The following is an 11,955-nucleotide window of genomic DNA, read 5'->3' as shown; positions in this document are numbered from 1 at the left end:
TATTGAGCACTCATTATGAGTATATGCCAGGCTGTTTCAGATGCTGGATGCAGCACTGTTTGCACAGACATGAATCCTTGTAGAGTGGGAATGATCTACTTAATTCTAAAGGAAGACTTTTGTGGTTATCAGTGTTTTCCTAGATAAATTAAACTTCTCTTTATTCATTCACCAAACCTTTCATGGATGCCATTTCGAGGAAATCAATGATAAACTCAGTATGTCATGTGAGAAATAAAAATTAGCAGAAACAGTCCAGAAGACCCGGATAGTTCTGCTGGGCCACGCTGAACTGGCTGTGGGCAATCTTCATGCCTTCACTCTTTTTGTCTTCTGCTGCTGGGTCAGTTATGGTGACTGTGAAGACCCTAAATCCCAAAGCCGAGGTGGCCCGAGCCCAGGCTGCATTGGTGGTCAATATCAGCGCGGTCCAGGGGCTGCAGGACGTGCTGCAGACCAAATTGGGGCCTAAGGGCACCATGAAGATGCTTGTTCCTGGTGCTGGAGATATAAAGCTTACTAAGGATGGCAACGTGCTGCTTCATGAAATGCAAATTCAACACCCAACAGCCTCCTTAATAGCCAAAGTAGCAATAGCCCAGGATGACATAACTGGTGATGGTACCACTTCCAATGTCCTAATCATTGGAGAACTGCCAAAACAGGCGGATCTCTTCATTTCTGAAGGTCTTCATCCCAGAATAATAACAGAAGGATTTGAAGCTGTAAAGGAAAAGGCACGTCAGTTTTTGGAACAAGTCAAAGTAAGCAAAGAGATGTACTGGGAAACACTCATAGATGTGGCCAGAACATCTCTACGTACTAAAGTTCATGCTGAACTTGCTGATGTCTTAACAGAGGCTGTAGTTGACTCCACTTTGGCCATTAAAAAGCAGGATGAACCTATTGACCTCTTCATGGTTGAGACCGTGGAAATGAAACATAAATCTGAAACCGACACAAGCTTAATCAGAGGTCTTGTTTTGGACCATGGGGCACGGCATCCTGATATGAAAAAAAGAGTAGAAGATGCATATATCCTCACATGCAATGTGTCATTAGAATATGAAAAAAACAGAAGTGAATTCTGGCTTTTTTTACAAGAATGCAGAAGAGAGAAACTTGTGAAAGCTGAAAGAAAATTCATTGAAGATAGAGTTAAAAAAATAATAGAACTGAAAAAGAAAGTCTGTGGTGACTCAGATAAAGGATTTGTTATTAATCAAAAGGGAATTGACCCATTTTCCTTAGATTCTCTTGCAAAAGAAGGCATAGTAGCTCTACGCAGAGCTAAAAGGAGAAATATGGAAAGTCTGACTCTTGCTTGTGGTGGGGTAGCTCTGAATTCTTTTGATGACTTAAATCCTGATTGCTTGGGACATGTAGGACTTGTCTATGAGTATACATTGGGAGAAGAGAAGTTCACGTGAATTGAGAAATGTAACAATCCCCGCTCGGTCACATTATTGATCGAAGGACCAAATAAGCACACCCTCACTCAAATCAAAGATGCAATAAGAGATGGCTTGAGGGCTGTTAAAAATGCTCTTGATGATGGCCGTGTAGTTCCGGGTGCTGGTGCAGTAGAAATGGCAATGGCAGAAGCCCTGATTAAATACAAGCCCCGTGTAAAGGGCAGGGCTCAACTGGGAGTCCAAGCATTTGCTGATGCATTGCTCATTATTCCCAAGGTACTTGCTCAGAATTCTGGTTTTGACCTTCAGGAAACACTGGTTAAAATTCAAGCAGAACATTCAAACTCAGGACAACTTGTGGGTGTGGACTTGAACATAGGTGAGCCAATGGTGGCAGCACAAGCAGGCATATGGGATAACTATCGTGTAAAGAAACAGCTTCTTCACTCCTGCACTGTGATTGCCACCAACATTCGCCTGGTAGACCAGATCATGCGAGCTGGAATGTCTTCTCTCAAAGGTTGAATTGAAACTTTCTTTGTATCTTCTGAATCATGAGGACTCCAGAGTGACCCTAAGAACACAGCTGTGGAATTTTTGTCTAAGCTTCAAATAATTTTCAACGGAATTTTCTTTTCCCATGTGAAAAAAGGAGAGAACACTGGCACCTATTCAATTCCAAAGTCTGAAATTATAATTACAGCATGTTTTTTTAATTGCACTCAGTGTACACACATAAAGCAGGCTGTTTTCACCCAGTGAACAGGATGTTTTGTTGTAGCTTCAGTGATAAAAATACATGTTAGAAAAGTATGTTACCTGCCTTATTAAATACTGCTTGAAAAACATTTTAATGGTTTAACAATTTTTTCTAATGTATCTTAATTTATCCAATAGTTTCTTAATGTTAAGCATTCAAGCTAAAAAATTGTATGGTAATATAAGTAACACTTAAATACTTTAAGGTTTTGAAAGCTTCCCTGTTTGCTTAGTATAAATTCCTGTGAGTAAACTATTGGATCTTTCCATTGGACTTGTCATGCTTTTGAGGTAGCTTTGTTTAAAATGCTCCCCAGGGAAGTTAAGTGGTAGTGGACAGAAAGATGGGTGAACTAGAGACAAGGGAGTTGAAAGAGCTACAAGTATAAAGTGGCAAAAATAGAAATAAAGGAGACAGAGGTAGAAAGATGATTGAATCCACGGTGACTAAGGTCTATGTGAGATAGAGATTTTCAGATGGGCCATATTTTCCCACCGCTGAACCTTTGCTTATGCTGAAATGTCCATCCCAAAACTGCCAGTATCATCTTTCTCTCAAATTATTCTCTCCTACTTGTCTCCACAAAATTGTTTTTGTATAGTCAGTACATATCTGTAGTCCTTGAAAGTGAAATTGTGTTACTAAGCTTGTATTTTGAGGACTTGGCAGTTGCCTACAGTGAGTACAATAAATGTTAACTTGAAACTGTAAAAAAATAAAAAATCAGCAGAAACAAATTATAGTAAGACAGGTATCATTACAAGCAAGAGGTTCTTAATCTGTTATGGCATTCTGCTAGGTGTTCCTGACTTTAGGAACTAAATAGATGTCATTTTCTGAAAGACGAACTATAAGGAGAAGAAGAGCTCTAGATTTAAAGAGGATGAGTTTGTTTTTTGATCTGTTTGAATTTGGGGACTATCCAGGTGGACAGGTCAGGAAGGAATTCAAGAGTAAACTTTTTGGACTGGAGGTAAATACTTGGAAGTCATCAGCATGTAAGTGGCAGTTGAAAGCATCGCCTACAGGGGCTTGCCCAGGGTACTATATGGAATGTGAAGGAGCACACAACATATTTAAGGAGTAGGCACTGATGCCTGAGAAGTTTGAATATGTAGGAGAATGGACAGGAAGGAGTGTCTTTATAATTACCAGGGGAGAAGAGGATTCCATGAATGGGGAAAGGTAGTGTTCAATTTTTATATTAGTGATTTCAGAGCGTGTAAGATAAGGGCTAAGTCCCTTTCATATAGGAGTGGGAAGAGATGGATGCTCTTAACTGAGAATAGCTTCAATGGGGTGGTGAGGGTAGAAATGAGAATGAAGTGATGTGAAGCATAGACATGCATGAAAAAGGAATTTATAAGATGAAGCTTAAAAAGTTGGATGTAATAATTGAAGGTCTTTATAATCAGTTGATGATGGAAGTCTTTCTTATTTTCTATTTGGATGAAAACATGTTTTTTTAGTTGCAGGACAAATAGACTATAACATACATTTTATTGAATTTCATGTCTTTTTGAAGTTTGATCTAGCTTCAAAATACAATATTTTGATTGATGCTTATGTTGAATCATTACATTGAAATTTAGGAATGGTATTTTGGCATATGAAGGATGTATGGGCTCGAATCCACCTCCCTGAGTCTATGCTAAATAAAGAGTGATAGGAAGAAAACTAGAATTTGGCCTTTTTATTCATCCTTAACAAACCTGAATTCATCTCTCTAGTCTGATTGAAATAAACACATCTAGAATAGAAGGCAGAAAATTTTTGAAATTGAAAATTTTGGTGAAATTGTGAAAGGTTTCTATGTTTTCTTTCTGTAGATAGAATGTAATTGATTGAACAATGGAGGAGTAATGGTGAAGGGAGGAAGTGGATTTTTAAAAATAAAATAAATACCACCATAAGTCTGCTATCACAGTTGGGCATGACAGAGAACAGAACCTGGGAGTAGTGGAGACAGCGGCCATCTGTACTCACAAACATATAACCCAGTGTTCTACAACTAGCTGACATCTAATACTTAGATACTAAGTGATTATTTCCATTTTAGGTGTGTTCTTTAGACCTAAATGGGTGGTAATATGGCACCAGAAATTAAGGGAGAAGCCATTTCTATAGAGAGGTTTCAAGGTTGCTCTGTTGGTCTCTCAGGCCCCATATAGGTGAGGTGATACTGCTGACAGTGTCACAATATGAGGACAGTGAGTGGAGAACCTGGTGAATTAGTCTGTCTGTTAAAAATACAGCTTTTTATTTTATATCTGTGTTGAACAAGAATGGATTTTCTCCTGAGAACCTCCCCCTCCCATATCATGCCAGTGAAAACAGACTCAATGATTAGATAATGAAGGATATTTATCTTTTTGTGCAAGTAGAGAAAGGAACCTGTATCATTATGTCTCACATAGGAGAAAGGGGAAAGGTGATCATAGTTCTATTAGGTTGATGCAAAAGTAATTGCGGTTTAAAAGGTTAAAAATAATTGCAAAAACCACAATTACTTTTGCACCAACCTAATAGAAATGTAAGTAAACAGGAGACTAGCAAATGTTGGAATTAAAGAGTATATAGATTAAATTATTACTAGACAGAAAGGGAAAAATAATATACATCATAGGATGGATTTTTGACCTTCCATATTTGCTATAAACCAGGCACTTAATTTTAATTACACATAGTTTTGTTCTTTTTAAGTCTTTTCCTTCTCTCTATCTCTCTTCCTCCTCCTCCCTCTTCATTTTTTTTTTTTTTTGAAGGTAGGGGTGAGAAAGGCACTGGGATACTAGTTCTCAAAATAAAATAGACAAGAGGGCAGATATAAACTTTTTTTCTTCCATTTCATTTGACAGAAAAGAATAAAAGGTAGTAAAGAAAGGTAATAATTATTGACCCTCAGTATTAACTTTGTTCTCTTGGGTAAGCACATAATTAGGTTGTTCTTTAAAATGCATATTATGTAGTTGGCAGCGGACTCTGGTTCAGATCAGAACTCCTGATGCAGGCAGCTTTTAAAATGCACATCATGTACCAAAGGAAGTCTTCTGGTCTATTGGGTAAATATGTATTAAAGTAATTTTTAAAATACTTATGTACTCAATAGACTGGAAGTGGTCAATGGTTTAATGAATAGTCATGCATTTTTAAACGTGTATTATTATTTATGCACTGACCCAAGTGAGAAAGTCTTTTAAAAATGGCATATTCTTGATGACTGTGTAATTTTGCAGTAAAATCTTAAAAGTGTTTCAGGAGAACAGGAACCAATTTTAAAATTACATTATCTCATTGTCCCTTCACCTCATTTTTCCTGCCTGTTTTTTCTCTTATGGGATGTATTCTAATAGGTTCAGTTATGGCCTCCCTGCTGCCCTAATTTCATTTTCATAGATTAAAGCTGATTTATATTTGAATTGCAATTTTAGTTTAGAATTCATGCTATGTTGATTCATAGAGTCTAGCACATAGTAGGCATACAGTCAATATCTATTTAATGAAGTGTTTTTGTAGTTTGTGTCATTCTTGCAAGCAAACATTAGCCTTGCACCTACTATATGCTAAATGCATGTTGGGTATCAGTCACTAGCACAAATGTAAGTCATCTGTAGGCCAGAAATAGGTCCAAGCTCTATCTACTTCCAGTGTCATTGCTTATCAGCTTCCTCTCCTTTGAGAAAGTAGCTCCCTCTCTCTGCGTCAGTTTCCTCATCTACAAAAGGGGAGCAATAGTCCCAGTCTGACAGATTTCTTATAGGGATCGGTTGAAAGGTTGTATATATTAATATACTACTGAGCAGAGTACCAAATACCCAGTGAGCTCTCAGTCAATGCGTTTTCTCTCTTGGCCTGAGTTCACGTGCTGAAATGTGAGAAACAGTTATTTTTACACAGCAGAGGCTTCCAAACTTCACAGTGCCTTAATCACAAATGTCGAGAATAACATTTTAATAATCCAATAAACAGGCAACATCCTCTGGTGTCAGGAACAGGAACATTCCATTATTCTCACAGTTTTATTTCGAGACAGGGGCCTCCTCTGGACACTGACCTTTCTGCATCAACATTTGACTGAGGATCCTAGAATCCTTTGTGCTTGTCTCACCTTCAGCTTTCATGGTGGCGGCCCCCACCCCCCACCTTGTCCCCAGTGTTTGGGTTCTTTCCTTCTCATGCTCAAAATCTTGTGGGAGTAGAGGAAGTCAGACTTTAAGTCCTTTCTGAATTTCAGAAAATTCCACAAACAACTAACCCTCCCCAAAGTCAAATCTAAGAACAAACAGGGGTAATGATATCTACCGCATAACAGTAAATAGGGCCTTGAGAATAAGCATTATTAACATGCTCACTGAGCTGCCTCAAATCCTATTTGGAGAGAGGCATGGTATAAATAAATAAACACGCTCCTTGGATCTTTACAGTCGGAGGTTTAGTGAGTCATTTCAATCTTCGAAAGGCATTAAAATTGCTGGCACATAATTGGATTTGTTTTGCTATTAGGTGCAGATCTCCAACTTTTTCCATGTTTGCACATTCACGAAGCAGGAGCAGTCTTATCTTGATGGAAATGACATCCATGATGTGAATCTTGGGGCCTGAAGGACAGGGAAGGAGAACCAGAGAATATAAACTCTTTTGTTCCCTCTTATTCTCACCAAGTGCCTGTTTTCTCAGCAGATGCTAGGTAAATGGACAGGCTAGTAGTTCGAGTGCTCACTGTTGTGTTGGCACAGAGCCTCTCTCCATCACTAAGTTGTTTATGATTTACATTATTCATGATCTTAGACCAGAGGGCTTTGACTTGTCAAGTGAGCTAATTTGAAATAGAAATCTTATGGTACCTACATTTACCCTTTGGAAGAATATTTTTATATGTTTAATCTGGTATGCTGTTTTAAAGTATGTTGCATACGGCTGCATAATGTGGTTATATTTGACTGTTTTTAATAAGAAATTATTATTTTTTAAGCCACCTTAAAAAATGACTGAAAGCAGTTTTCCCTTCCAAGTAAAAATGGAGAGATAGAGGGGAATTAGAAATCTTTCTGAATGACTATATGAAGGGAAAAAAATCAGAATTATCTGGGAAAAGATGATGTTGCTTTGGAGAGATCCTTTTAGAGACGAATTTGGGTCCCATCCAAACTTTGGGGGCACAAAGAGAACAACCAAAATGGATTCCCGGAAGAAAGACTCCAGAGGCCTGAGGGAAAATTCTTTTATTTTGAGGTCAGCTGCTAAGTGGATTTAAAGAGAAAGAGTGATTATAAGTTTAGAAGGATACATCAAGTTCAAGCTCTGGTTTTCCAGTCGAGGGAGCACAATTTAATTAGTGGAAATATAGGTAGTTCAGTTTGGAGATAGCCAGGAGGACACAGCCTGCCCTGTTTGTTAATAGAACAGCTTATCTCTTTCAGAGTAGCTGAGAGAACAGATCTTGGATTAGGTGAAGAGTGCATCACTGCAGCCTTAGACACTGATATAAAAGAAACTTTGCTCAGTGGAACTTCTGAGCCTCTTGGTTCAGGATAAGGAAGAGGTTTCAGAGAGTGCTCCCTGAAAGGTATGAGTTGAGATGGTAAGAAGGAGTTAATATGCGTGGCATGAATGTGTTTAAAAATGGGGGCATGTAAAAGGAACTTAAGAGAAGGTTCAGAAAAGATTGTTTTACAAGAAAGGCGGGTGCATGCCAGAGGCAAGGATATTATATAATAAACAGGGATGACCTAGATCCACTCAAAATCTATAATATCAGATAAGAAAGGTGGTTCTGGAATCAAGACCAAGAGGTCATAGATGGCCCTAGGAGACCATGATTCTTAAGATAAATGTGAACAAAATAGCAAAAAGGGAGAGATGTATCTGTTAGTGGAATACTGATAGATATACTTCAACACAACTTGCAGTCTTTAGGGTAAAGCAAAAACTGAATGCACAGTTGGTTGTGAATAAGAGACACCTTGAACACCCTCCTTGGATATTTCTGGAATCAGTATGTCTTCTACTCTTTTTATTCATTTCGAGCATCTTATTCATTAGGCAATGCTTTCTAGCCTGGCTTTTGCCTGGTTGTGGAAAGATCAGATTATATGATAAACAGGGATTTCTCTCTCCTAATTCATATGAATTAACAATTTCCAACACTTGACAGTTAAAAAAGAAGGAATCTGTTTCTTTTATATCTGAGGGAAGAAACTGTAGCAACAGGAATATTGTCTTCACATGGGTTCATTGACTTACCAGGTGTGTCTGAATCATTCCTCACCTCTCACTGGCAGGTATACATTTCCGGCAAGTAGCTTGTCAGTTTAGGAATTTTAGGTGATTGAAGTTAAATGTGAGCTATTTGTGTGCTATGGATTCTGCAAAGTATAGTGCAAGTAAAATATTACAATGTATTTCTTGAAGCATAGCATCTAGATTGAGAGAAAACTAGTTTTGATATTCTAGGATCTGAGAGGATTTCCTATGAAGGATTTCATCTGTTCTAGGCATGTCTTTTAAGAGCAGATATAGACAAACTGCAATGTGTTCAGGGGGCAAGAACAGAACTAGTGAAAGGGATTGAAAACTTTGCCGTACAGGAAAAGGTTGAGTAGCTGAAGGTGTTGGGTATGGAAAAGGGTGTTTCAGAAGGGAATCTATTTGAAATATTTGAAAGGCCATCCTGGGTGAAGTACATTTGACTTGTTTGAAATAGCTTCATTGGAAAGTCATGGGACCAATTTCTGGAAATTTTCGTGAGACTGATTTTGAAGGCATCTCTTATACTCTGAACTGTAAAATCAGAGTAGGTTGCTTTGGAAAGTGTGTTCATTGTCACTGAGCATGTGGCGAGGTGGGTTTCAATAATATGCTGGACAACTTAATAGGGTGTTATTGATTACTTCAAAAACTGAATATGTAGTTAGGCTGGAGAATGGCACATTTTCTTCGCAAACCACATATGATTAGGAGATTTCTGTAACTGTCACCTAGAGTTTTGAAAAGGTTATTCACATCTAAGTTCAACTCCAGCCCTATTGTATTATCAGAATTATTCTATACATTATTTCTATAGAATTATTTCTATAGTTTGAAGAAACTCCACAGGTAAATTTGCAGGACAATGTGAGTTGGTAGAAGGATACAAAGGAGCATTTTTAAAATGTGTCTCATGTTCTTTTCTCTTACCACAAGGCTGAAATACACACACCATTAACTATTTTATCTTTTTCCCCCTCACTTTGGTGGTAAACACTGTGTAATTATGTGTTGACTCCAATTCTTCCCAACAGAAGACTGTAATGGAACACGCATCTAAACAAAGAGGTTTGGATTGAGAAGAAAAAGATCAACTACTCAGATTGTCTAAGAGGAAGGAAAAAGGAAGTCAGAAGTTTATAGATGAAAAATATATCTTGAGGATAAACTTATTTTCTCTATGAAGTGTTTTCCCAGAAAACATGTATTAGAATGATGTGCTTAATTAAGTAACATGGAGCTGTGCTGACTTTCTGGGTTCTACAATTTATCAACTAATCTAGTGTTTTTCCAACTGACTTTCTTGTACCATTGGGGCACAGAAATGCTGATGCACTTTATTTTCCTCTAATTTATGTATGCTCTCTGCTTCCCCCTTCTGTAAAGATTACTTACTTAGTAAAAAGTATTTATGTGTGAGAGGAAACACAATTGTTTAGAATAACCCATAAGAATCAAAGTGATTTAAGAAACTTGAAAAATTAATAGGAACAGCTTTTATGCACTAAAGGGGACTGTAAATTATAGCAAAACTTCTGACATTTAGAACTTTTATAGAATTAGAAAACTTTATAAATTATTATCAATGAGATTACAACATTTAAAGTTAAAAAGGAATCTAGAAATCATCTCCAATGATCATGGTCACAGTTTTTTTTTTCCCCAGAAGACTTTCTTGAAGTAAGAACTTTCTGGTGCAATTTCCTTATCTCCTGACGTGTGGCATAAACAAGTCACTACCAACTATTTTGACTAGCACTGATATAGTCAATACCCTTTGTTTTATAACAACTACTTTGACTAGCACTGATATAGTCAATACCCTTTCTTTTACAAACACCCTCAGGAAATAAACTGAGATCAGTCTTAGCCTCCAAATCTTTATTCAAATATTCAGCACTTACGAGGTCTGACAATTAAATTCATGAACTTGTTGCAATGATGTTGTTAACCTTTTTTAATATCAGAGGGATTATTCATTATGAATTTGTATGAACTGGACAAACAGTTAACCAAGTTTACTATTTGGAAGTGCTGAAAATGCTGCATGAAAAAGTTAGACGACCTGAACTTTTCGCCAACAATGCATGGCTCTTGCATCACGACAATGCATCAGCTCACACGGCACTGTCTGTGAGGGAGTTTTCAGCCAGTGAACAAATAACTGTATTGGAACACCCTCCCTACTCACCTGATCTGGTCCCCAATGACTTCTTTCTTTATCCCAAGATAAAGGAAATATTGAAAGGAAGACATTTTGATGACATTCAGGACATCAAGGATAATATGACACCTCTGATTGCCATTCCAGAAAAAGAGTTCCAAAATTGCTTTGAAGGCTGGACTAGGTGCTGGCATTGGTGCATAGCTTCCAAGGGGAGTACTTCAAAGGTGACCATAGTGATATTAAGCAATGAGGTATGTAGCACTTTTTCTAAGATGAGTTTGCAAACTTAATTGTCTGACCTCGTACGCACATGCACAGTAGTGGTGGCTTCATAACTAAGTAGAAAAAGGATTATTTAATAAATTCTATTGGGAAATGGACTTTATCCTTGTAACTAAAAAAAAAAAATTAAGATCAAAATTGATTAAAGACCCATACATGAAAGAAAATGTTATACAACTATTAGAACAAACTTCAGAAAAATATAATTATGACCTTGTCTCTGGGAGAGATTTCTTAAACCAGACACAAATGGATTAATCACAAATAGAGAAAGATTAATGGATTTGGTTATAGTAACATTAAAGACTCCTGTTGTTTAACAATGGGTACCATATGTAAACATTAAAAACAAACAACTGGAAGAATATGTTTTTAAAATATGTAAATAAAGAGAATTATAACTTAAAAGTTTAAAGAATCCCTGCAAATCAAGAAGAAAGTAGCAGGCAACCCAATATAGAAGTCAATGAAGGGTATGAATGGACAATTCACAGAAAGAAAACTTGAATGGCTAATAATTATATGGGAAAGTGCTCATATTTATTAGTAATCATAAAATTACAAATTAAAATGAGACATGATTTTGCATGTTTATCATAAAAGTAAAACTTAAAAATCAGATAGCATTCAGGCTACTGCGGACATGAAGGAATAGAAACGCTCATTCACTATTGGAAGCAAAAGATATTGGACCAACCATTCAGAGGACCAGCTTGAGTATTTAGCAGAATCGAGTGTGCATAAATTATGGAGCAGTACTGTTCCTTGGTAGATCTCAGAAAAACTCTTATCTGGGTACCCAAATAAGCCTGGATAAGGATATATACATCAGAGTACTACTTGTAATAGGAAAGAGTTTGAAACAATGGAAATGTCCGATAAGACAATATTACTATATATATACAAAAAATAGAATAATACATCACAATTAAAAAGAGTGAATTTGATCTACAAATATCAAAATGGATTGATATAACATGCATGTGTTTTGTGGAAAAAGTGAGAAATTAGATGTATAGAACAATACCATTTGGATCAATTTAATACTCAAGTTCAGGTGCTTAGCATGGGGGGAAAAAGGATGG

At 37.0% G+C, this 11,955-nt stretch overlaps 1 protein-coding gene across 1 annotated transcript; it reads left to right on the top strand.

Moving 5' to 3' along the window:
• Nucleotides 1–350: 350 nt before the first annotated feature.
• LOC308499548 (T-complex protein 1 subunit zeta-like) lies at nt 351–1,940 on the top strand (the record flags this gene model as incomplete). Its single annotated transcript, XM_081053153.1, is given in 4 exon segments — nt 351–1,070; nt 1,072–1,111; nt 1,114–1,427; nt 1,431–1,940. Coding segments are annotated over 4 exon segments (1,584 nt in total).
• Between the last annotated feature and the right edge of the window lie 10,015 nt (nt 1,941–11,955).

Source organism: Rhinolophus hipposideros, assembly GCF_964194185.1.
Source record: "Rhinolophus hipposideros genome assembly, chromosome: 1".
In the NCBI taxonomy this organism is placed as follows: Eukaryota; Metazoa; Chordata; class Mammalia; order Chiroptera; family Rhinolophidae; genus Rhinolophus; species Rhinolophus hipposideros.
The sequence above is the reverse complement of the archived record's forward strand: the minus strand, read 5'-3'. Positions and strand labels throughout refer to the sequence as shown.